The 25,717-nt window shown below is 53.6% G+C and overlaps 1 protein-coding gene across 5 annotated transcripts; it reads left to right on the top strand.

The window, feature by feature from the left end:
• Window positions 1-3: 3 nt before the first annotated feature.
• On the top strand, window positions 4-25,194 carry LOC136788704 (DNA repair nuclease/redox regulator APEX1-like). 5 transcript variants are annotated; one of them, XR_010827338.1, is made up of 6 exons: window positions 4-201; window positions 5,178-5,326; window positions 6,634-6,826; window positions 20,847-20,890; window positions 21,988-22,813; window positions 24,603-25,194. XR_010827338.1 is itself a non-coding variant. In XM_066987341.1 (5 exons), the coding sequence occupies exons 1-5, from the start codon at window positions 159-161 to the stop codon at window positions 22,456-22,458; spliced, it is 861 nt and encodes a 286-aa protein (XP_066843442.1). In that variant the 5' UTR covers window positions 4-158; the 3' UTR covers window positions 22,459-24,976. The 5 variants fall into 5 exon arrangements, 3 of the variants coding, with proteins under 3 accessions (XP_066843442.1, XP_066843439.1, XP_066843441.1); XR_010827337.1 differs by having other exon boundaries at window positions 21,988-23,026; window positions 23,915-24,976; XM_066987341.1 differs by having other exon boundaries at window positions 6,673-6,826; window positions 21,988-24,976.
• The last annotated feature ends 523 nt before the right edge of the window (window positions 25,195-25,717 follow it).

Here is a 25,717-nt window from a genome sequence, read left to right as displayed (position 1 = left end):
TCCCGCTCCCCGCTTCCGCTTCCGCCCCGCGCGCCGCACGCGGAGAGCCCGGGCCCGGCCGCGCCGCCGCCGCCGCCGCTGATTGGCTCCGGGGCGGCCCCCGCGGCGGGCGCTGATTGGCGGAGGGGGCCGGGGGAGGGGCGGGGCCAGGCGGCGCCATGCCGAAGCGAGGCCGGAAGGAGAACGGCGGCGACAAGGAGGGTGAGTGGCACCAGTATAAACCAGTACGGACCAGTACGGGCCGGTATGGGCCAGTGTAGACCAGTTGGGACCCCTGTGGGCTGGAACGGGCCGGTTGGGAGCGGTGTGAACCAGTATAAACCGGTATAGACCGGTATAGACCAGTATAAACCAGTATAGACCAGTATGAATAGACCAGTGTAGACCAGTATAGACCAGTTGGGACCAGTATGGACGGGTACGGGGCGGTTGGGACCGGTATAAACCAGTATAAACGAGTATAGACCGGTATAGACCAGTATAAACCAGTATAGACCAGTATAAATAGACCAGTGTAGACCAGTATAGACCAGTTGGGACCAGTATGGACGGGTACAGGGCGGTTGGGACCGGTATAGACCAGTATAGACCAGTATAGACCAGTATAAATAGACCAGTGTAGACCAGTATAGACCAGTTGGGACCAGTATGGACGGGTACGGGGCGGTTGGGACCGCTATAAACCAATATAAACCACTATAGACTGGCATAGACCAGTACAAACCAGTATAGACCAGTATAAATAGACCAGTGTAGACCACTATAGACCACTTGGGACCAGTATGGACGGGTACAGGGCGGTTTGGACCGGTATAAACCAGTATAGACTGGCATAGACCAGTACAAACCAGTAGAGACCAGTATAAGTAGACCAGTGTAGGCCAGTATAGACCAGTTGGGACCCTTATGGGCTGGTACGGGCCGGTTGGGATCGGTATAAACCACTATAAACCAGTTTAGACCGGCTGGGACCAGTATAAACCAGTATAAACCAGTTTAGACCAGTATAAACAGACCAGTGTAGGCCAGTATAGACCAGTTGGGACCAGTATGGACGGGTACGGGGCGGTTGGGACCGGTATAAACCAGTATAAACCAGTATAGACCGGTTGGGACCAGTATAAACCAGTACAAACCAGTATAGACCAGTATAAATAGACCAGTGTAGACCAGTATAGACCAGTTGGGACCAGTATGGACGGGTACGGGGCGGTTGGGACCGGTATGAACCAGTATAGACCAGTATAGACCAGTATAAACCAGTATAGGCCAGTATAAATAGACCAGTGTAGACCAGTATAGACCAGTTGGGACCAGTATGGACGGGTACGGGGCGGTTGGGACCGGTATAAACCAGTATAAACGAGTATAGACCGGTATAGACCAGTATAAACCAGTATAGACCAGTATAAATAGACCAGTATAGACCAGTTGGGACCAGTATGGACGGGTACGGGGCGGTTGGGACCGGTATAAACCAGTATAAACGAGTATAGACCGGTATAGACCAGTATAAACCAGTATAGACCAGTATAAATAGACCAGTGTAGACCACTATAGACCAGTTGGGACCAGTATGGACGGGTACAGGGCGGTATAAACCGGTATAAACGAGTATAGACTGGCATAGACCAGTACAAACCAGTAGAGACCAGTATAAGTAGACCAGTGTAGGCCAGTATAGACCAGTTGGGACCCTTATGGGCTGGTACGGGCCGGTTCGGACCGGTATAAACCAGTATAAACCAGTATAGACCGGTATAGACCAGCATAAACCAGTGTAGACCAGTATAAATAGACCAGTATAGACCAGTATAGGCCAGTTGGGACCCTTGTGGGCCGGTACGGGCCGGTTCGGACGGGTATGAACCAGTATAAACCAGTATAGACCAGTATAAGTAGACCAGTGTAGACCAGTATAGACCAGTAGGGACCAGTATGGACAGGTACGGGGCAGTTTGGGCCAGTATAAACCAGTATAAATGAGTACAGACCGGTATAGACCAGTATAAACCAGTATAGACCAGTTGGGACCCTTATGCACCGGTATGGGCCGGTTGGGACCAGTATAAACCAGTATAGACCAGTATAAACCAGTATAGACCAGTATAGATCAGTTGGGACCCTTATGGGCCGGTACGGGCTGGTTGGGACCGGTATTAAGCAGTATAAACCAGTACAGACCAGTATAGACCAGTATAAACCAGTATAGACCAGCATAAACCAGTATAGACCAGTTGGGACCAGTATGGACGGGTACGGGGCGGTTGGGACCGGTATAAACCAGTATAGACCGGCATAGACCAGTATAAACCAGTATAGACCACTATAAGTAGACCACTATACACCAGTATAGACCAGTTGGGACCGTTCTGGGCCGGTATGGGCCGGTTGGGACCAGTATAAACCAGTATAGACCGGTATAGACCAGTATAAGCCAGAGTAGACCAGTATAAGTAGACCAGTATAGACTAGTATGGGCCAGTATAGATCAGTAGGAGCTGGTATGGACCAGTAGAAACCAGTATAAACCAGTATAGACCAGTATAAACCAGTATAAGTAGACCAGTATAAACCAGTACGGACCAGTATGGACTGGTACAGGGTGGTGGGGACGGGTATAGACCAGTATAAACCAGTATAGAGCAGTACAGACCAGTATAAGCCAGTATAGACCAGTGTAAGTACACCAGTAGAGACCAGTATGGGCCAGTATAGATCAGTAGGGGCCTGTATGGACCAGTAGAGACCAGTATAAACCAGTATAGACCGGTATAGGCCAGTATAAACCAGTATAGACCAGTATAAATAGACCAGTATGGACCAGTACAGGCCAGTATGGGCTGGTATAGACCAGTATGGACCAGTATAAACCAGTAGGGGCCGCTCTGGGCCTGTGCAAACGGCTGGAGGGGGAGGGCACCAGTATGGACCAGTAGGGACCAGTTTAGACCAGTACGGGTCAGTGCGGACCAGTACAGACCAGTACAGACCAGTAAGGGTTAAGGGGACCAGTAAGGACCAGTACGGGGCACGGGGAGGGGGCTCCTCCCAGTGCCCCCCAGTGCCCCCCAGTCCCTCCCAGTCCCTCCCAGTATACCCCAGTATATCCCAGTCCTTCCCAGTCCCCTCCCAGTATCTCCCAGTCCCTCCCAGTCCCCTCCCAGTACCCCAAACCCCCCCCCAAAGCCCCCCAAACCCCTTTAAATCCCCCCCTAAACCCCCCCCCAAACCTCCCCCAGTCCCTCCCAGTTCCCTCCCAGTACATCCCAGTTCCCTCCCAGTATATCCCAGTATCCCCCAGTTCCTTCCCAGTACATCCCAGTACCACCAAAACCCCCCTAGACCCCCCAAATCCCCCCCAAACCCCCTCCCAGTCCCCCCCAGTGCCCTCCCGGTCCCTCCAGTTCCCTCCCAGTATATCCCAGTATCCCCCAGTTCCCTCCCAGTACATCCCAGTACCCCAAAACCCCCCAAACCCCCCCCAAACCCCTTCCCAGTCCTTCCCAGTCCCCTCCCAGTGTATCCCAGTACATCCCAGTTCCCTCCCAGTATCCCCCAGTCTCCTCCCAGTGCCTCCCAGTACATCCCAGTCCCTCCCAGTTCCCTCCCAGTATACCCCAGTATCCCCCAGTCTCCTCCCAGTCCACTCCCAGTACCCCAAAACCCCCGAAAAGCCCCCCGAACCCCCCCCGACCCCCCCCAAATCCCCCTATAACCCCCTCTGAGTCCCTCCCAGTTGCCTCCCAGTACATCCCAGTACATCCCAGTCCCCTCCCAGTATATCCCAGTATCCCCCAGTCTCCTCCCAGTATATCCCAGTCACCTCCCGGTCCCTTCCAAGTACCCCAAAACCCCCCAATTCCCCCTAAAACCCCCCCAAACCCCCTCCCAGTCCCTCCCAGTATATCCCAGTTCCCTCCGAGTAACCCCCAGTCTCCTCCCAGTCTCTCCCAGTCCCCTCCCAGTACCCCAAACCCCCCCAAACCCCCCTGAAACCCACCCCAAACCCCCTCCCAGTCCCCCCCAGTGCCCTCCCGGTCCCTCCCAGTCCCCTCCCAGTCCCTGCCAGTGCCCTCCCAGTATATCCCAGTATCCCCCAGTTCCCTCCCAGTACATCCCAGTACCCCAAAACCCCCCAAAACCCCCCCGAACCCCCCCCCAAATCCCCCCCAAACCCCCTCCCAGTCCCCCCCCCCAGTGCCCCCCAATGCCCTCCCAGTGCCCTCCCAGTATATCCCAGTATAGCCCAGTATATCCCAGTCCTTCCCAGTCCCCTCCCAGTATCTCCCAGTCCCTCCCAGTACCCCAAAACCCCCCCAAATCCCCCCCAAACCCCTTCCCGGTCCTTCCCAGTCCCCTCCCAGTATATCCCAGTCGCCTCCCAGTATATCCCAGTATACTCCAGTCTCCTCCCAGTATATCCCAGTCGCCTCCCAGTATATCCCAGTATACTCCAGTCTCCTCCCAGTATATCCCAGTCACCTCCCTGTACATCCTAGTCCCCCAAAACCCCCCCAAATCCCCCCCAAACCCCCCCCATAACCCCCCCAAACCCCCTCCCAGTGCCCCCCAGTCCCTGCCAGTCCCCTCCCAGTACATCCCAGCCCCTCCCAGTCCATCCCAGTGCCCTCCCAGTATATCCCAGTATCCCCCAGTTCCCTCCCAGTACATCCCAGTACCCCAAAACCCCCCAAAAGCCCCCCGAAACCCCCCCCAAATCCCCCCCAAACAGCCTCCCAGTCCCCCCCAGTCCCCCCCAGTGCCCCCCAGTGCCCTCCCAGTGCCCTCCCAGTATATCCCAGTATACCCCAGTATCTCCCAGTCCTTCCCAGTCCCCTCCCAGTATCTCCCAGTCCCTCCCAGTCCCCTCCCAGTACCCCAAAACCCCCCCAAATCCCCCCCAAACCCCTTCCCGGTCCTTCCCAGTCCCCTCCCAGTATATCCCAGTCGCCTCCCAGTATATCCCAGTATACTCCAGTCTCCTCCCAGTATATCCCAGTCACCTCCCAGTACATCGTAGTACCCCAAAACCCCCCAAATCCCCCCCAAACCCCCCCCATAACCCCCCCAAACCCCCTCCCAGTGCCCCCCAGTCCCTCCCAGTCCCTCCCAGTCCCCTCCCAGTCCCTCCCAGTCCCTCCCAGTATATCCCAGTAAGCCCAGTTCCCCCCCAGCGCCCGCCAAGCGCCCCCCCGCGGAGCCGTGTCCCTACGAGGACCCCCCCGCGCGCGAGGTGGCCCCGGGGGGCGCGGCCGCGTCCCTGCGCGTCGCCTCCTGGAACGTGGGCGGCCTGCGGGGCTGGCTGCGCAAGGGCGGCCTCCAGGTACGGTTTGGGGCGAATTCGGGGGATTTTGGGCAAATCGGGGGGTTGGGGGGGTTGGGGGGGTCGGGGGGGTTGGGGGGGTGAGGGGGGGGTTGGGGGGTTGGGGGTTTTGGGGGGGTTTTGGGGGGATTTGGGGGATTTATGGGGTTTTGGGGGAAATTAGGGGGTTTTTGGGGTTTGGGGTAATTTATGGGGTTTTTGGGGTTTGGGGGGGAAATTATGGGGTTTTGGGGGGTTGGGGGATTTGGGGGGATTTTGGGGGATTTAAGGGATTTAGGGGGTTTGGGGGATTTAGGGGGTTTTGGGGGGGTTTAGGGGGTTTGGGGGATTTATGGGGTTTTGGGGGAAATTATGGGTTTTTTGGGGTTGGGGGGGTTTATAGGGTTTTGGGGGGTTGGGGTTTCGGGGGCTTTTGGGGGTTCGGGGGAATTTAGGGGGTTTGGGGGTTTTGGGGGGGGTTTAAGGGATTTAGGGGATTTGGGGGAAATTATGGGGTTTTGGGGGGTGAGGGGGTTTGGGGAAATTTGGGGGGAATTTGGGGGATTTGGGGGAATTTTGTGGGTTTGGGGGTTGGGGGGATTTGAGGGGTTTGAGGGTTTTGGGGGGTTTGGGGGATTTGGGGGATTTATGGGATTGAGGGATTTGGGGGGGATTTCTAGGGTTTTGGGGATTCGGGTTTGGGGGGGATTTCTGGGATTCGGGGTGGATTTGGGGGGATTTATGGGATTTGGAGTGGATTTGGGGGATTTATGGGATTTGGGGGATTTGGGAGGGATTTATAGGGTTTTGGGGATTTGGGTTTTCGGGGGATTTATGGGATTTGGGGCATTTCTGGGATTGGGGGTGATTTCTGGGGATTCGGGGTGGATTCATGGGATTTGGGGGATTTGGGGGGGATTTATAGGGTTTTGGGGATTTGGGTCTTTGGGGGATTTCTGGGATTTGGGGGATTTCTGGGATTGGGGGTGGATTTATGGGATTTGAGGGATTTAGGGAGGATTTATAGGGTTTTGGGGATTTGGGTTTTCGGGGGATTTATGGGATTTGGGGCATTTCTGGGATTTGGGGCGATTTATGGGATTTGGGGGATTTGGGAGGGATTTATAGGGCTTTGTGGATTTCTGGGATTTGGGGGATTTCTGGGATTTGGGGCATTTCTGGGATTTGGGGGGCATTTCTGGGGCCGGGGGCGATTTCTGGGGACTGGGGGTGGATTTCCGTATTTTCGGGGCATGTTCCTGCGTTTTTAATTTCCCGGGGCGTATTTATGGGGTTTTTTTTGGGGTTTTTTTTTGGGGGCGCGTCAGTGGGTGCAGGAGGAGGCCCCGGACGTGCTGTGCCTGCAGGAGACCAAGTGCGCGGCCCCCGAGGTGCCCCCCGAGGTGCGGGCGCTCCCGGGGCTCCCCCACCAGTTCTGGGCCAGCCCCGAGGGGCGCCCGGGCTACAGCGGCGTCGGGCTGCTGGCCCGCCACGAGCCCCTCAGCGTCACCTACGGCATCGGTGAGACCCCCCCCCCAAAAAAACCCCGACCCCAAAACCCCACCCCGGGACCCCAAAACCCCACCCCGGGACCCAAAATAGCTCCCCGGGCTTCAAAACCCACCTTGAAGGACCTAGAACCTTCATAAATGGGCCCAAATTGGAGCTAAAGTGACCCAAAATATACACTGGGACAAGGAAGGGACCACCCTGACCCATAATTTTCTTGTAGGGGACCCCAAAACCCCACCCCGTAACCCCAAATAGCTCCCTGGGCTTCAGAAGCTACCTTGACGAACCTAGAACCTTCATAATTGAGCCCAAATTGGAGCTAAAGTGACCCAAATTGGAGCTAAAGTGACCCAAAATCTACCTCAGGACCACCAAGGGACCCCCCCGACCCCATAACTATCTTGTAGGGGTCCCCAAAACCCCACCCTGTAACCCCAAATAGCTCCCCAGGCTTCAGAAGCTACCTTGACGGACCTAGAACCTTGATAATTGAGCCCAAATTGGAGCTAAAGTGACCCAAATTGGTGCTAAAGTGACCCAAAATATACCCCAGGATCAGCAAGGGACCCCCCGACCCCATAACTATCTTGTAGGGGACCCCAAAACCCCACCCCGTAACCCCAAATAGCTCCCCGGGCTTCAGAACCTACCTTGACGGACCTAGAACCTTCATAACTGGACCCAAATTGCCCCAAATTAGAACTAAAGTAACCCAAAATTCACCCCAAAACCACCAGGTGACCCCCCAACCCCATAACTACGTCTCAAGGGACCCCAAAACCCGATCCCGTAACCCCAAATAGCTCCCCGGGCTTCAGAAGCTACCTTGAAGGACCTAGAACCTTCATAAATGGACTCAAATTGGAGCTAAAGTGACCCAAATTGGTGCTAAAGTGACCCAAAATCTACCCCAAAACCACCAGGTGACCCCCCTGACCCCATAACTACATCCCAAAGGACCCCAAAACCTGACCCCGTAACACCAAATAGCTCCCCGGGCTTCAGAAGCTACCTTGAAGGACCTAGAACCTTCATAACTGGACCCAAATTGCCCCAAATTAGAGCTAAAGTGACCCAAAATCCACCCTAGGAACACCAGATGACCCCCCCCAATCCCATAATTACGTCTCAAGGGACCCCAAATCCCGATCCCGTAACCCCAAATATCTCCCCAGGCTTCGAAACGCACCTTGAAGGACCTAGAACCTTCATAACTGGACCCAAATTGGAACTAAAGTGACCCAAATTGGTGCTAAAGTGACCCAAAATCTACCCCAGGATCACCAGGGGACCCCCCCGATCCCATAATTACGTCCCAAGGGACCCCAAACACTGACCCCGTAACCCCAAATAGCTCCTCGGGCTTCAGAAGCTACCTTGGAAGACCTAGAACCTTTATAACTAGACCCAAATTGGAGCTAAAGTGACCCAAAATATACCCCGGGGCAACCAAGGGACCCCCCCCGACCCCATAATTATGTCTCAAGGGACCCCAAAACCCGACCCCGTAACCCCAAATAGTTCCCCGGGATTCAGAAGCTACCTTAACGGACCTAGAACTTTCATAAATGGACCCAAATTGCCCCAAATTAGAACTAAAGTGACCCAAAATCCACCCTAGGAACACCAGGTGACCCCCCCAATCCCATAATTACGTCTCAAGCGACCCCAAAACCCCACCCTGTAACCCCAAATAGCTCCCCGGGCTTCAGAAGCTACCTTGAAGGACCTAGAACCTTCATAACTGGACCCAAATTGGAGCTAAAGTGACCCAAATTGGTGCTAAAGTGACCCAAAATCTACCCCAAAACCACCAGGTGACCCCCGTGATCCCATAACTACGTCCCAAAGGACCCCAAAACCCGACCCCGTAACCCCAAATAGCTCCCCGGGCTTCAGAAGCTACCTTGATGGACCTAGAACCTTCATAAATGGGCCCAAATTACCCAAAATTAGAGCTAAAGTGACCCAAAATCCACCCCAGGATCACCAAGGGACCCCCCAACCCCATAACTATTTTGTAGGGGACCCCAAAACCCGACCCCGTAACCCCAAATAGCTCCCTGGGCTTCAGAAGCTACCTTGATGGACTTAGAACCTTCATAACTGGACCCAAATTACCCAAAATTAGAGCTAAAGTGACCCAAAATCTACACTAGGAACACCAGGGGACCCCCCCGATCCCATAATTACGTCTCAAGGGACCCCAAATCCCGATCCCATAACCCCAAATATCTCCCCAGGCTTCAAAACCCACCTTGAAGGACCTAGAACCTTCATAAATGGACCCAAATTGGAGCTAAAGTGACCCAAATTGGAGCGAAAGTGACCCAAAATCTACCCCAGGACAACCAAGGGACCGCCCCGATCCCATAATTACGTCTCAAAGGACCCCAAAACCCGATCCCGTAACCCCAAATAGCTCCCCGGGCTTCAGAAGCTACCTTGACGGACCTAGAACCTTCATAACTGGACCCAAATTGGAGCTAAAGTGACCCAAATTGGAGCTAAAGTGACCCAAAATCTACCCCAGGATCAGCAAGGGACCCCCCTGACCCCATAACTATCTTGTACGGGACCCCAAAACCTCACCCCATAACCCCAAATATCTTCTCATGCTTCAGAACCTATCTTGAAGGACCTAGAACCTTCATAAAGTGACCCAAAGTAGAGCTAAAGTGACCCAAATTGGTGCTAAAGTGACCCAAAATCTACCCCAGGATCAGCAGGGGACCCCCCCGACCCCATAACTATCTTGTAGGGGACCCCAAAACCTGACCCCGTAACCCCAAATAGCTGCCCGGGCTTCAGAAGCTACCTTGATGGTCCTAGAACCTTCATAACTGGACACAAATTACCCAAAATTAGAGCTAAAGTGACCCAAAATCCACACTAGGAACACCAGGGGACCCCCCCGATCCCATAATTACGTGTCAAGGGACCCCAAAACCCCACCCCGGGACCCCAAATAGCTCCCCGGGTTTCGGAACCTACCTTGACGGACCTAGAACCTTCATAATTGAGCCCAAATTGGAGCTAAAGTGACCCAAATTGGAGCTAAAGTGACCCAAAATCTACCTCAGGACCACCAAGGGACCCCCCTGACCCCATAACTATCTTGTAGGGGTCCCCAAAACCCCACCCTGTAACCCCAAATAGCTCCCCAGGCTTCAGAAGCTACCTTGATGGACCTAGAACCTTCATAACTGGACCCAAATTACCCAAAATTAGAGCTAAAGTGACCCAAAATCCACACTAGGAACACCAGGGGACCCCCCCGATCCCATAATTACGTCCCAAAGGACCCCAAAACCCCACCCCGGGACCCCAAATAGCTCCCCGGGCTTCAGAAGCTACCTTGGAGTACCTAGAACCTTCATAACTGGACCCAAATTGGAGCTAAACTGACCCAAAATCTACCCTGGGACAAGGAAGGGACCCCCTGACCCCATAACTATCTTGTAGGGGACCCCAAAACCCAACCCTGTAACCCCAAATAGCTCCCCGGGCTTCAGAAGCTACCTTGAAGAACCTAGAACCTTCATAACTGGACACAAATTGCCCCAAATTAGAGCTAAAGTGACCCAAAATCCACCCTAGGAACACCAAATGACCCTCCCCAATCCCATAATTACGTCTCAAGGGACCCCAAATCCCGATCCCGTAACCCCAAATATCTCCCCAGGCTTCGAAACCCACCTTGAAGGACCTAGAACCTTCATAACTGGATCCAAATTGGAGCTAAAGTGACCCAAATTGGTGCTAAAGTGACCCAAAATCTACCCCAGGATCACCAGGGGACCCCCCCGATCCCATAATTACGTCTCAAGGGACCCCAAACACTGACCCCGTAACCCCAAATAGCTCCCCGGGCTTCAGAAGCTACCTTGAAGGACCTAGAACCTTCATAACTGGACCCAAATTGCCCCAAATTAGAGCTAAAGTGACCCAAAATCCACCCTAGGAACACCAGGTGACCCCCCCCAATCCCATAATTACGTCTCAAGGGACCCCAAATCCCGATCCCATAACCCCAAATATCTCCCCAGGCTTCAAAACCCACCTTGAAGGACCTAGAACCTTCATAAATGGACCCAAATTGGAGCTAAAGTGACCCAAATTGGTGCTAAAGTGACCCAAAATCTACCCCAGGATCACCAAGGGACCCCCACGATCCCATAATTACGTCTCAAGGGACCCCAAAACCCCACCTCGTAACCCCAAATATCTCCCCGGGCATCAAAACCCACCTTAAAGGACCTAGAACCTTCATAATTGAGCCCAAATTGGAGTGAAAGTGACCCAAATTAGAACTGAAGTGACCCCAAATCCACCCCAGGACCACCAAGGGACCCCCCTGACCCCATAACTATCTTGTAGGGGACCCCAAATCCCGACCCCGTAACCCCAAATAGCTCCCCGGGCTTCAGAAGATACCTTGGAGGATCTAGAACCTTCATAAATGGACCCAAATTGGAGCGAAAGTGACCCGAAATCTACCCCAGGACAACCAAGGGACCCCCCCGATCCCATAATTACGTCTCAAGGGACCCCAAAACCCCACCCCAGGACCCCAAATAGCTCCCCAGGCTTCAGAATCTACCTTGGAGGACCTAGAACCTTCACAACTGGACCCAAATTGGTGCTAAAGTGACCCAAAATCTACCCCAAAACCACCAGGTGACCCCCGTGATCCCATAACTACGTCCCAAAGGACCCCAAAACCCGACCCCGTAACCCCAAATAGCTCCCCGGGCTTCAGAAGCTACCTTGATGGACCTAGAACCTTCATAAATGGGCCCAAATTACCCAAAATTAGAGCTAAAGTGACCCAAAATCCACCCCAGGATCACCAAGGGACCCCCCAACCCCATAACTATTTTGTAGGGGACCCCAAAACCCAACCCCGTAACCCCAAATAGCTCCCTGGGCTTCAGAAGCTACCTTGATGGACTTAGAACCTTCATAACTGGACCCAAATTACCCAAAATTAGAGCTAAAGTGACCCAAAATCTACACTAGGAACACCAGGTGACCCCCCCGATCCCATAATTACGTCTCAAGGGACCCCAAATCCCGATCCCATAACCCCAAATATCTCCCCAGGCTTCAAAACCCACCTTGAAGGACCTAGAACCTTCATAAATGGACCCAAATTGGAGCTAAAGTGACCCAAATTGGAGCGAAAGTGACCCAAAATCTACCCCAGGACAACCAAGGGACCCCCCCGATCCCATAATTACGTCTCAAAGGACCCCAAAACCCGATCCCGTAACCCCAAATAGCTCCCCGGGCTTCAGAAGCTACCTTGACGGACCTAGAACCTTCATAACTGGACCCAAATTGGAGCTAAAGTGACCCAAATTGGAGCTAAAGTGACCCAAAATCTACCCCAGGATCAGCAAGGGACCCCCCTGACCCCATAACTATCTTGTACGGGACCCCAAAACCTCACCCCATAACCCCAAATATCTTCTCATGCTTCAGAACCTATCTTGAAGGACCTAGAACCTTCATAAAGTGACCCAAAGTAGAGCTAAAGTGACCCAAATTGGTGCTAAAGTGACCCAAAATCTACCCCAGGATCAGCAGGGGACCCCCCCGACCCCATAACTATCTTGTAGGGGACCCCAAAACCCCACCCTGTAACCCCAAATAGCTCCCCAGGCTTCAAAACCCATCTTGACGGACCTAGAACCTTCATAATTGAGCCCAAATTGGAGCTAAAGTTACCCAAATTGGAGCTAAAGTGACCCAAAATCTACCTCAGGACCACCAAGGGACCCCCCTGACCCCATAACTATCTTGTAGGGGACCCCAAAACCCCACCCCGTAACCCCAAATACCTCCCCGGGCTTCAGAAGCTACCTTGATGGACCTAGAACCTTCATAAATGGACCCAAATTAGAGCTAAAGTGACCCAAAATCTACCCCAAAACCACCAGGTGACCCCCCTGACCCCATAACTACGTCCCAAAGGACCCCAAAACCCCACCCCGTAACCCCAAATAGCTCCCCGGGCTTCAGAAGCTACCTTGAAGGACCTAGAACCTTCATAACTGGACCCAAATTGGAGCTAAAGTGACCCAAATTGGTGCTAAAGTGACCCAAAATCTACCCCAAAACCACCAGGTGACCCCTGTGATCCCATAACTACGTCCCAAAGGACCCCAAAACCTGACCCCGTAACCCCAAATAGCTCCCCAGGCTTCAGGAGCTACCTTGGAGGACCTAAAACCTTCATAAATGGACCCAAATTGGAGCTAAAGTGACCCAAAATCTACCCCAGGATCACCAAGGGACCCTCCCGATCCCATAATTACGTCTCAAAGGACCCCAAAACCCCACCCCGGGACCCCAAATAGCTCCCCGGGCTTCAGAACCTACCTTGAAGGACCTAGAACCTTCATAATTGGACCCAAACTGGAGCTAAAGTGACTCAAAATCCACCCTGGGACAAGGAAGGGACCCCCCTGGCCCCATAACCATCTTGTAGGGGACCCCAAAACCCCACCCTGTAACCCCAAATAGCTCCCGAGGCTTCAGAACCTACGTTGAAGGACCTAGAACCTTCATAAATGGACCTAAATTGGAGCTAAAGTGACCCAAATTGTTGCTAAAGTGACCCAAAATCTACCTCAGGACAACCAAGGGACCCCCCTGACCCCATAACTATCTTGTAGGGGACCCCAAAACCTGACCACGGGACCCCAAATAGCTCCCCAGGCTTCAGAAGCTACCTTGACGGACCTAGAACCTTCATAACTGGACCCAAATTGCCCCAAATTAGAACTAAAGTGACCCAAAATTCACCCCAAAACCACCAGGTGACCCCCCAATCCCATAACTACATCCCAAAGGACCCCAAAACCCCACCCCATAACCCCAAATAGCTCCCCGGGCTTCAGAAGCTACCTTGAAGGACCTAGAACCTTCATAACTGGACCCAAATTGGAGCTAAAGTGACCCAAATTGGTGCTAAAGTGACCCAAAATCTACCCCAGGATCACCAGGGGACCCCCCCGATCCCATAATTACGTCCCAAGGGACCCCAAACACTGACCCCGTAACCCCAAATAGCTCCTCGGGCTTCAGAAGCTACCTTGGAGGACCTAGAACCTTTATAACTGGACCCAAATTGGAGCTAAAGTGACCCAAAATATACCCCGGGGCAACCAAGGGACCCCCCCCGACCCCATAATTATGTCTCAAGGGACCCCAAAACCCGACCCCGTAACCCCAAATAGTTCCCCGGGATTCAGAAGCTACCTTGGAGGACCTAGAACTTTCATAAATGGACCCAAATTGCCCCAAATTAGAACTAAAGTGACCCAAAATCCACCCTAGGAACACCAGGTGACCCCCCCAATCCCATAATTACGTCTCAAGCGACCCCAAAACCCCACCCTGTAACCCCAAATAGCTCCCCGGGCTTCAGAAGCTACCTTGAAGGACCTAGAACCTTCATAAATGGACCCAAATTCAAGCTAAAGTGACCCAAATTGGTGCTAAAGTGACCCAAAATCTACCCCAAAACCACCAGGTGACCCCCGTGATCCCATAACTACGTCCCAAAGGACCCCAAAACCTGACCCCGTAACCCCAAATAGCTCCCCAGGCTTCAGGAGCTACCTTGGAGGACCTAAAACCTTCATAAATGGACCCAAATTGGAGCTAAAGTGACCCAAAATCTACCCCAGGATCACCAAGGGACCCTCCCGATCCCATAATTACGTCTCAAAGGACCCCAAAACCCCACCCCGGGACCCCAAATAGCTCCCCGGGCTTCAGAACCTACCTTGAAGGACCTAGAACCTTCATAATTGGACCCAAACTGGAGCTAAAGTGACTCAAAATCCACCCTGGGACAAGGAAGGGACCCCCCTGGCCCCATAACCATCTTGTAGGGGACCCCAAAACCCCACCCTGTAACCCCAAATAGCTCCCGAGGCTTCAGAACCTACGTTGAAGGACCTAGAACCTTCATAAATGGACCTAAATTGGAGCTAAAGTGACCCAAATTGTTGCTAAAGTGACCCAAAATCTACCTCAGGACAACCAAGGGACCCCCCTGACCCCATAACTGTCTTGTAGGGGACCCCAAAACCTGACCACGGGACCCCAAATAGCTCCCCAGGCTTCAGAAGCTACCTTGACGGACCTAGAACCTTCATAACTGGACCCAAATTGCCCCAAATTAGAACTAAAGTGACCCAAAATTCACCCCAAAACCACCAGGTGACCCCCCAATCCCATAACTACATCCCAAAGGACCCCAAAACCCCACCCCATAACCCCAAATAGCTCCCCGGGCTTCAGAAGCTACCTTGAAGGACCTAGAACCTTCATAACTGGACCCAAATTGGAGCTAAAGTGACCCAAATTGGTGCTAAAGTGACCCAAAATCTACCCCAGGATCACCAGGGGACCCCCCCGATCCCATAATTACGTCCCAAGGGACCCCAAACACTGACCCCGTAACCCCAAATAGCTCCTCGGGCTTCAGAAGCTACCTTGGAGGACCTAGAACCTTTATAACTGGACCCAAATTGGAGCTAAAGTGACCCAAAATATACCCCGGGGCAACCAAGGGACCCCCCCCGACCCCATAATTATGTCTCAAGGGACCCCAAAACCCGACCCCGTAACCCCAAATAGTTCCCCGGGATTCAGAAGCTACCTTGGAGGACCTAGAACTTTCATAAATGGACCCAAATTGCCCCAAATTAGAACTAAAGTGACCCAAAATCCACCCTAGGAACACCAGGTGACCCCCCCAATCCCATAATTACGTCTCAAGCGACCCCAAAACCCCACCCTGTAACCCCAAATAGCTCCCCGGGCTTCAGAAGCTACCTTGAAGGACCTAGAACCTTCATAAATGGACCCAAATTGGAGCTAAAGTGACCCAAATTGGTGCTAAAGTGACCCAAAATCTACCCCAAAACCACCAGGTGACCCCTGTGATCCCATAACTACGTCCCAAAGGACCCCAAAACCTGACCCCGTAACCCCAAATAGCTCCCCAGGCTTCAGGAGCTACCTTGGAGGACCTAAAACCTTCATAAATGGACCCAAATTGGAGCTAAAGTGACCCAAAATCTACCCCAGGATCACCAAGGGACCCTCCCGATCCCATAATTACGTCTCAAAGGACCCCAAAACCCCACCCCGGGACCCCAAATAGCTCCCCGGGCTTCAGAACCTACCTTGAAGGACCTAGAACCTTCATAATTGGACCCAAACTGGAGCTAAAGTGACTCAAAATCCACCCTGGGACAAGGAAGGGACCCCCCTGGCCCCATAACCATCTTGTAGGGGACCCCAAAACCCCACCCTGTAACCCCAAATAGCTCCCGAGGCTTCAGAACCTACGTTGAAGGACCTAGAACCTTCATAAATGGACCTAAATTGGAGCTAAAGTGACCCAAATTGTTGCTAAAGTGACCCAAAATCTACCTCAGGACAACCAAGGGACCCCCCTGACCCCATAACTATCTTGTAGGGGACCCCAAAACCTGACCACGGGACCCCAAATAGCTCCCCAGGCTTCAGAAGCTACCTTGACGGACCTAGAACCTTCATAACTGGACCCAAATTGCCCCAAATTAGAACTAAAGTGACCCAAAATTCACCCCAAAACCACCAGGTGACCCCCCAATCCCATAACTACATCCCAAAGGACCCCAAAACCCCACCCCATAACCCCAAATAGCTCCCCGGGCTTCAGAACCTACCTTGAAGGACCTAGAACCTTCATAACTGGACCCAAATTGGAGCTAAAGTGACCCAAATTGGTGCTAAAGTGACCCAAAATCTACCTCAGGACCACCAAGGGACCCCCCTGAACCCATAACTATCTTGTAGGGGACCCCAAAACCCCACCCCGGGACCCCAAATAGCTCCCCGGGCTTCAGAAGCTACCTTGATGGACCTAGAACCTTCATAACTGGACCCAAATTGCCCCAAATTAGAGCTAAAGTGACCCAAAATCCACCCTAGGAACACCAGGTGACCCCCCCCAATCCCATAATTACGTCTCAAGGGACCCCAAATCCCGATCCCATAAACCCAAATATCTCCCCAGGCTTCAAAACCCACCTTGAAGGACCTAGAACCTTCATAACTGGATCCAAATTGGAGCTAAAGTGACCCAAATTGGTGCTAAAGTGACCCAAAATCTACCCCAGGATCACCAGGGGACCCCCCCGATCCCATAATTACGTCCCAAGGGACCCCAAACACTGACCCCGTAACCCCAAATAGCTCCTCGGGCTTCAGAAGCTACCTTGAAGGACCTAGAACCTTTATAACTGGACCCAAATTGGAGCTAAAGTGACCCAAATTGGTGCTAAAGTGACCCAAAATCTACCCCAGGATCACCAGGGGACCCCCCCGATCCCATAATTACGTCCCAAGGGACCCCAAACACTGACCCCGTAACCCCAAATAGCTCCTCGGGCTTCAGAAGCTACCTTGAAGGACCTAGAACCTTTATAACTGGACCCAAATTCAAGCTAAAGTGACCCAAAATATACCCCGGGACAAGGAAGGGACCCCCCCGACCCCATAACTATCTTGTAGGGGACCCCAAAACCTCACTCCATAACCCCAAATAGCTCCCTGGGCTTCAGAAGCTACCTTGATGGTCCTAGAACCTTCATAACTGGACCCAAATTGCCCCAAATTAGAGCTAAAGTGACCCAAAATCCACCCTAGGAACACCAGATGACCCCCCCCAATCCCATAATTACGTCTCAAGGGACCCCAAATCCCGATCCCGTAACCCCAAATATCTCCCCAGGCTTCGAAACCCACCTTGAAGGACCTAGAACCTTCATAACTGGACCCAAATTGGAGCTAAAGTGACCCAAATTGGTGCTAAAGTGACCCAAAATCTACCCCAGGATCACCAGGGGACCCCCCCGATCCCATAATTACGTCCCAAGGGACCCCAAACACTGACCCCGTAACCCCAAATAGCTCCTCGGGCTTCAGAAGCTACCTTGGAGGACCTAGAACCTTTATAACTGGACCCAAATTGGAGCTAAAGTGACCCAAAATATACCCCGGGGCAACCAAGGGACCCCCCCCGACCCCATAATTATGTCTCAAGGGACCCCAAAACCCGACCCCGTAACCCCAAATAGTTCCCCGGGATTCAGAAGCTACCTTGGAGGACCTAGAACTTTCATAAATGGACCCAAATTGCCCCAAATTAGAACTAAAGTGACCCAAAATCCACCCTAGGAACACCAGGTGACCCCCCCAATCCCATAATTACGTCTCAAGGGACCCCAAAACCCCACCCCGGGACCCCAAATAGCTCCCCGGGCTTCAGAAGCTACCTTGAAGGACCTAGAACCTTCATAAATGGACCCAAATTCGAGCTAAAGTGACCCAAATTGGTGCTAAAGTGACCCAAAATATTCCCCAGGATCACCAAGGGACCCCCCCGACCCCATAACTATCTTGTAGGGGACCCCAAAACCCAACCCCGTAACCCCAAATAGCTCCCCGGGCTTCAGAAGCTACCTTGACGGACCTAGAACCTTCATAACTGGACCCAAATTTCCCCAAATTAGAGCTAAAGTGACCCAAAATCTACCCTAGGAACACCAGGGGACCCCCCCCAATCCCATAATTACGTCTCAAGGGACCCCAAATCCCGATCCCATAACCCCAAATATCTCCCCAGGCTTCAAAACCCACCTTGAAGGACCTAGAACCTTCATAAATGGACCCAAATTGGAGCTAAAGTGACCCAAATCGGTGCTAAAGTGACCCAAAATCTACCCCAGGATCACCAAGGGACCCCCACGATCCCATAATTACGTCTCAAGGGACCCCAAAACCCCACCTCGTAACCCCAAATATCTCCCCGGGCATCAAAACCCACCTTAAAGGACCTAGAACCTTCATAATTGAGCCCAAATTGGAGTGAAAGTGACCCAAATTAGAACTGAAGTGACCCCAAATCCACCCCAGGACAACCAAGGGACCCCCCCGACCCCATAACTATCTTGTAGGGGACCCCAAATCCCGACCCCGTAACCCCAAATAGCTCCCCGGGCTTCAGAAGATACCTTGGAGGACCTAGAACCTTCATAAATGGACCCAAATTGGAGCGAAAGTGACCCGAAATCTACCCCAGGACAACCAAGGGACCCCCCCGATCCCATAATTACGTCTCAAGGGACCCCAAAGCCCCACCCCGTAACCCCAAATAGCTCCCCAGGCTTCAGAATCTACCTTGGAGGACCTAGAACCTTCACAACTGGACCCAAATTGGTGCTAAAGTGACCCAAAATCTACCCCAAAACCACCAGGTGACCCCCCTGACCCCATAACTACGTTCCAAAGGACCCCAAAACCTGACCCCGTAACCCCAAATAGCTCCCCGGGCTTCAGAAGCTACGTTGAAGGACCTAGAACCTTCATAACTGGACCCAAATTGCCCCAAATTAGAACTAAAGTAACCCAAAATTCACCCCAAAACCACCAGGTGACCCCCCGACCCCATAACTACGTCTCAAGGGACCCCAAAACCCGATCCCGTAACCCCAAATAGCTCCCCGGGCTTCAGAACCTACCTTGAAGGACCTAGAACCTTCAAAAATGGACCCAAATTGGAGCTAAAGTGACCCAAATTGGTGCTAAAGTGACCCAAAATCTACCCCAAAACCACCAGGTGACCCCCCTGACCCCATAACTACGTCCCAAAGGACCCCAAAACCTGACCCCGTAACCCCAAATAGCTCCCCGGGCTTCAGAAGCTACCTTGAAGGACCTAGAACCTTCATAACTGGACCCAAATTGCCCCAAATTAGAGCTAAAGTGACCCAAAATCCACCCTAGGATCACCAAGGGACCCCCCAACCCCATAACTATTTTGTAGGGGACCCCAAAACCCGACCCCGTAACCCCAAATAGCTCCCCGGGCTTCAGAAGATACCTTGATGGACTTAGAACCTTCATAACTGGACCCAAATTACCCAAAATTAGAGCTAAAGTGACCCAAAATCTACACTAGGAACACCAGGTGACCCCCCCGATCCCATAATTACGTCTCAAGGGACCCCAAAACCCCACCCCGGGACCCCAAATAGCTCCCCGGGCTTCAGAAGATACCTTGAAGGACCTAGAACCTTCATAAATGGACCCAAATTGGAGCGAAAGTGACCCGAAATCTACCCCAGGACAACCAAGGGACCCCCCCGATCCCATAATTACGTCTCAAAGGACCCCAAAACCCAACCCTGGGACCCCAAATAGGTCCCCGGGCTTCAGAACCTACCTTGACGGACCTAGAACCTTCATAAATGGACCCAAATTGGAGCTAAAGTGACCCAAAATCTACCCCAGGATCAGCAGGGGACCCCTCCGACCCCATAATTACATCTCAAGGGACCCCAAAACCCCACCCCGGGACCCCAAATAGCTCCCCGGGCTTCAAAACCCACCTTAAAGGACCTAGAACCTTCATAACTGGACCCAAATTGCCCCAAATTAGACCTAAAGTGACCCAAAATCCACCCAGGACCACCAAGGGACCCCCTGACCCCGTAACCTCATCCCAGTAGACCCCAGTTGCCACTGGTTGACCCCTCAGCTGCCACCAGTAGACCCCAAACCCCTTCAGTTTCCACCAGTTGACCCCAAAACCCTTTGGTGGCCACCACTGACCCCAAAACCCTTTCTGTAGACCCTTGGTGGCCACCATTGACCCCAGAATCCTTTAGTGGCCACCAGCAGACCTTTGGTTGCCCCACTGACCCCAAAACCCTTTGGTGGCCACCAGTAGACCCCTGGTTGCCCGTTGACCCCAAAACCCTTCGGTTTCCACCAGCAGACCCCAAAACCCTTCAATTGCCGCCATTGACCCCAAAACGCTTTGGTGGCCATCACTGATCCCAAAACCCTTTCTGTAGACCCTCGGTGGCCACAACTTGCCCCTGCTGGCCACCTGTAGACCCTCGGTGGCCACCACTCTCCCCCTGTGTCCCCCCCCCCCGCCGTCCCCCCGCAGGTGACCCCGAGCACGACGCCGAGGGCCGGGTGGTGACGGCCGAGGTCCTCCAAAAGAGTTCCCCAAACCCTTTGGTTGCCACCAGTAGACCCCTGGTGGCCACCATTGACCCCAAAACCCTTCAGTTTCCACCAGGAGACCCTAGAACCCTTTGGTGGCCACCAGTAGACCCCTGGTTGCCCCGTTGACCCCAAAACCCTTCGGTCACCACCATTGACCCCAAAACCCTTCGGTTGCGATCAGTTGACCCCAGAATCCTTTGGTGGCCACCAGCAGACCCCTGGTTGCCCCGTTGACCCCAAAACCTTTCAGTCACCGCCATTGACCCCAAAACCCTTCGGTTGTGATCAGTTGACCCCAAAACCCTTTGGTGGCCACCCATAGACCCTTGGTGGCCACCACTTTCCCGTTGGTTGCCCCATTGACCCCAAAACCCTCTGGTGGACACCAGTAGACCCTTGGTTGCCATGTTGACCCCGAAACCCTTTGGTGGCCACCAGTAGACCCCTGGTTGCCCCATTGACCCCACAACCCTTTGGTGGCCACCAGTTGACCCCAAAGTACCACCATTGACCCCAAAACCCTTCAGTTTCCACCAGTAGACCCCAAAACCCTTTGGTGGCCACCAGTAGACCCCTGGTTGCCCCATTGACCCCACAACCCTTCAGTCACCACCATTGACCCCAAAACCCTTCGGTTGCCACCAGTAGACCTCCTGGTTGCCCAGTTGACCCCAAAATCCTTTGGTGGCCACCAGTAGAGCCCTGATAGCCCCATTGACCCCAAAGCCCTTTGGTGGCCACCAGTAGAGCCCTGGTTGCCCCATTGACCCCACAACCCTTCAGTTCCCACCAGTAGACCCCAAAACCCTTTGGTTGCCGCCAGTAGAGCCCCGGTTGCCCCGTTGACCCCAAAACCTTTTGGTTGCCACCATTGACCCCAAAACCCTTCAGTTTCCACCAGTAGACCCCAAAACCCTTCAATTGCCGCCATTGACCCCAAAACCCTCTGTTGGCCACCATTGACCTCAAAAACCTTTCGTAGCCACCCGTGGACCCCCGGTGGCCACCGCTCTCAGCCTGCCCCCCCTCCCGCAGGTGACCCCGAGCACGACGCCGAGGGCCGGGTAGTGACGGCCGAGTTCCCGTCCCTCTTCGTGGTGGCCGCCTACGTGCCCAACTCGGGCCGGGGCCTGGCCCGCCTGGCGTACCGGCAGCGCTGGGACCGCGCCTTCCGCTCCTACCTCACCCGCCTGGACGCCCGCAAGCCCGTGGCCGTCTGCGGCGACCTCAACGTGGCCCACGCCGAGATCGACCTGCGGCACCCGCGGGCCAACCGCCGCTCGCCGGGCTTCACCCAGGAGGAGCGGGACGGCTTCGGGGCGCTGCTCGAGGCCGGCTTCATCGACACCTTCCGGCACCTGTACCCGGCCGTGCCGCACGCCTACACCTTCTGGACCTACCTGGGGGGCGCGCGGAGCCGCAACGTGGGCTGGCGCCTCGACTACTGCGTGGTGTCGCGGCGCCTGGCCGGGGCGCTGTGCGACAGCAAGATCCGCAACAAGGTGATGGGGAGCGACCACTGCCCCGTGGTGCTCTACCTGGCCCTATAACGGCCCTATAACGGCCCTATAGTGGCGCCCTGTAACGATCCTGCAAGTTGGTCCCGTAACGACCCCGTAAGTTGTCCTGTAACGGCCCCGTAAGGTCGTCCTGTAACGATCCTACAAGTTGGTCCTATAATGACCCTGTAAGATGCCCTATAACGGCCCTATGGGGTCATCCTGTAACGATCCTACAAGTTGGTCCTATAACGACCCCGTAAGATGTCCTATAACGGCCCTATAAGGTCGTCCTGTAGCGATCCCGTAAGGTCGTCCCGTAATGACCCTATAAGGCCATCCTGTAACGATCCCGTAAGCTCGTCCTATAACGACCCCATAAGATGTCCTAAAATGACCCTATAAGGTCATCCTGTAACGACCCCATAACTCGTCCGAAAATGACTCCTATAAGGTCGTCCTATAACGACCCCCAAAATCACCCCAGAACGACCCTATAAGGTCATCCCATAATGACCCCCAAAATCACCCCAGAACGACCCTATAAGGTCATCCCATAATGACCCTATAAGGTCGTCCTATAACGACCCCAAAAATCACCCCAAAACGACCCTATAAGGTTGTCCTGTAACGATCCCATAAATCATCCCATAACGACCCCATAAGATCATCCCATAACGACCCCGTTATTTCATCCCATAACGACCCCGTAAGATCATCCCATAACGACCCCATTAGTTCATCCCATAACGACCCCGTAACTCACCCCATAACGACCCCATAAGCTGCTCCCATTGGGTTTGGGTCTTGAGTTGGGTTCAATGTGAACCCGTTTGCCCCAAATCCCCCCAAATCCCCCCCAAATCCCCATAAACGAGCTCAACGTGTTCTTAATGGGGTCGCCCTGGTCTTTATGGGGTCTTGGTGGTCGTTACGGGGTCGTCGGGGCGGTTATGGGGTGGCCCCGTACCCGCTGCTGCGCGGTGTCGCGGCGCCTGGCCGGGCGCTGTGCGACAGCAAGATCCGCAACAAGGTGATGGGGAGCGACCACTGCCCCGTGGTGCTCTACCTGGCCCTATAACGGCCCTATAACGGCCCTATAGTGGCGCCCTGTAACGATCCTGCAGGTTGGTCCTGTAACGACCCCGTAAGATGCCCTATAACGGTCCTGTAAGGTCGTCCTGTAACGATCCCGTAAGGTCGTCCCGTAATGACCCTATAAGGTCATCCTGTAACGACCCCGTAACTGGTCCCAAAACGACCCTATAAGGCCATCCTGTAACGATCCCGTAAGCTCGTCCTATAACGACCCCATAAGATGTCCTAAAATGACCCTATAAGGTCATCCTGTAACGACCCCATAACTCGTCCGAAAATGACCCTATAAGGTCGTCCTATAACGACCCCCAAAATCACCCCAGAACAACCCTATAAGGTCATCCCATAATGACCCTATAAGGTCGTCCTATAACGACCCCAAAAATCACCCCCAAAACGACCCTAGAAGGTTGTCCTATAACGATCCCATAAATCATCCCATAACGACCCCATTAGTTAATCCCATAACGACCCCATTAGTTCGTCCCATAACGACCCCGTTATTTCATCCCATAACGACCCCGTAAGATCATCCCATAACGACCCCATTAGTTCATCCCATAACGACCCCGTAACTCACCCCATAACGACCCCATAAGCTGCTCCCATTGGGTTTGGCCCTTGGGTTGGGTTCAGTGTAAACCCGTTTGCCCCAAATCCCCCCAAATCCCCCCCAAATCCCCATAAACGAGCTCAACGTGTTCTTAATGGGGTCGCCCTGGTCTTTATGGGGTCTTGGTGGTCGTTACGGGGTCGTCGGGGCGGTTACGGGGTGGCCCCGTACCCGCTGCTGCGTGGTGTCGCGGCGCCTGGCCGGGCGCTGTGCGACAGCAAGATCCGCAACGGGGTGATGGGGAGCGACCACTGCCCCGTGGTGCTCTACCTGGCCCTATAACGGCCCTATGGGGTCGTCCTGTAACGATCCTGCAGGTTGGTCCCGTAACGACCCCGTAAGTTGTCCTATAACAGCCCTATGGGGTCGTCCTGTAACGATCCTACAAGTTGGTCCTGTAACGACCCCGTAAGATGTCCTATAACGGCCCTATAAGGTTGTCCTGTAGCGATCCCGTAAGGTCGTCCCGTAATGACCCTATAAGGTCATCCTGTAACGACCCCATAACTCGTCCGAAAATGACCCTATAAGGTCATCCTATAACGACCCCCAAAATCACCCCAGAACGACCCTATAAGGTCATCCTATAACGACCCCCAAAATCACCCCAGAACGACCCTATAAGGTTTTCCCATAATGACCCTATAAGGTCGTCCTATAACGACCCCAAAAATCACCCCAAAACGACCCTATAAGGTTGTCCTATAACGATCCCATAAATCATCCCATAACGACCCCATTAGTTCATCCCATAACGACCCCGTTATTTCATCCCATAACGACCCCGTAAGATCATCCCATAACGACCCCATTAGTTCATCCCATAACGACCCCGTAAGATCATCCCATAACGACCCCGTTATTTCATCCCATAACGACCCCGTAAGATCATCCCATAACGACCCCATTAGTTCATCCCATAACGACCCCGTAACTCACCCCATAACGACCCCATAAGCTGCTCCCATTGGGTTTGGCCCTTGGGTTGGGTTCAATGTGAACCCGTTTGCCCCAAATCCCCCCAAATCCCCCCAAATCCCCCCAAATCCCCATAAACGAGCTCAACGTGTTCTTAATGGGGTCGCCCTGGTCTTTATGGGGTCTTGGTGGTCGTTACGGGGTCGTCGGGGCGGTTACGGGGTGGCCCCGTACCCGCTGCTGCACGGTGTCGCGGCGCCTGGCCGGGCGCTGTGCGACAGCAAGATCCGCAACGGGGTGATGGGGAGCGACCGCTGCCCCGTGGGGCTCTGCCTGGCCCTATAACGGCCCTATAACGGCCCTATGGGGTCGTCCTGTAACGATCCTGCAGGTTGGTCCCGTAACGACCCCGTAAGTTGTCCTGTAACGGCCCCGTAAGGTCGTCCTGTAACGATCCCGTAAGGTCGTCCCGTAATGACCCTATAAGGCCATCCTGTAACGATCCCGTAAGCTCGTCCTATAACAACCCCATAAGATGTCCTATAGTGGTCCTATAAGGTTGTCCTGTAACAACCCCATAACTCGTCCCAAAATGATCCTATAAGGTCGTCCTATAACGACCCCATAAATTCATCCCATAACGGCCCTATAAGGTCATCCCATAATGACCCTATAAGGTCG

Source organism: Anser cygnoides, chromosome W (assembly GCF_040182565.1).
Source record: "Anser cygnoides isolate HZ-2024a breed goose chromosome W, Taihu_goose_T2T_genome, whole genome shotgun sequence".
Taxonomy (NCBI): Eukaryota; Metazoa; Chordata; class Aves; order Anseriformes; family Anatidae; genus Anser; species Anser cygnoides.
The sequence above is the reverse complement of the archived record's forward strand: the minus strand, read 5'-3'. Positions and strand labels throughout refer to the sequence as shown.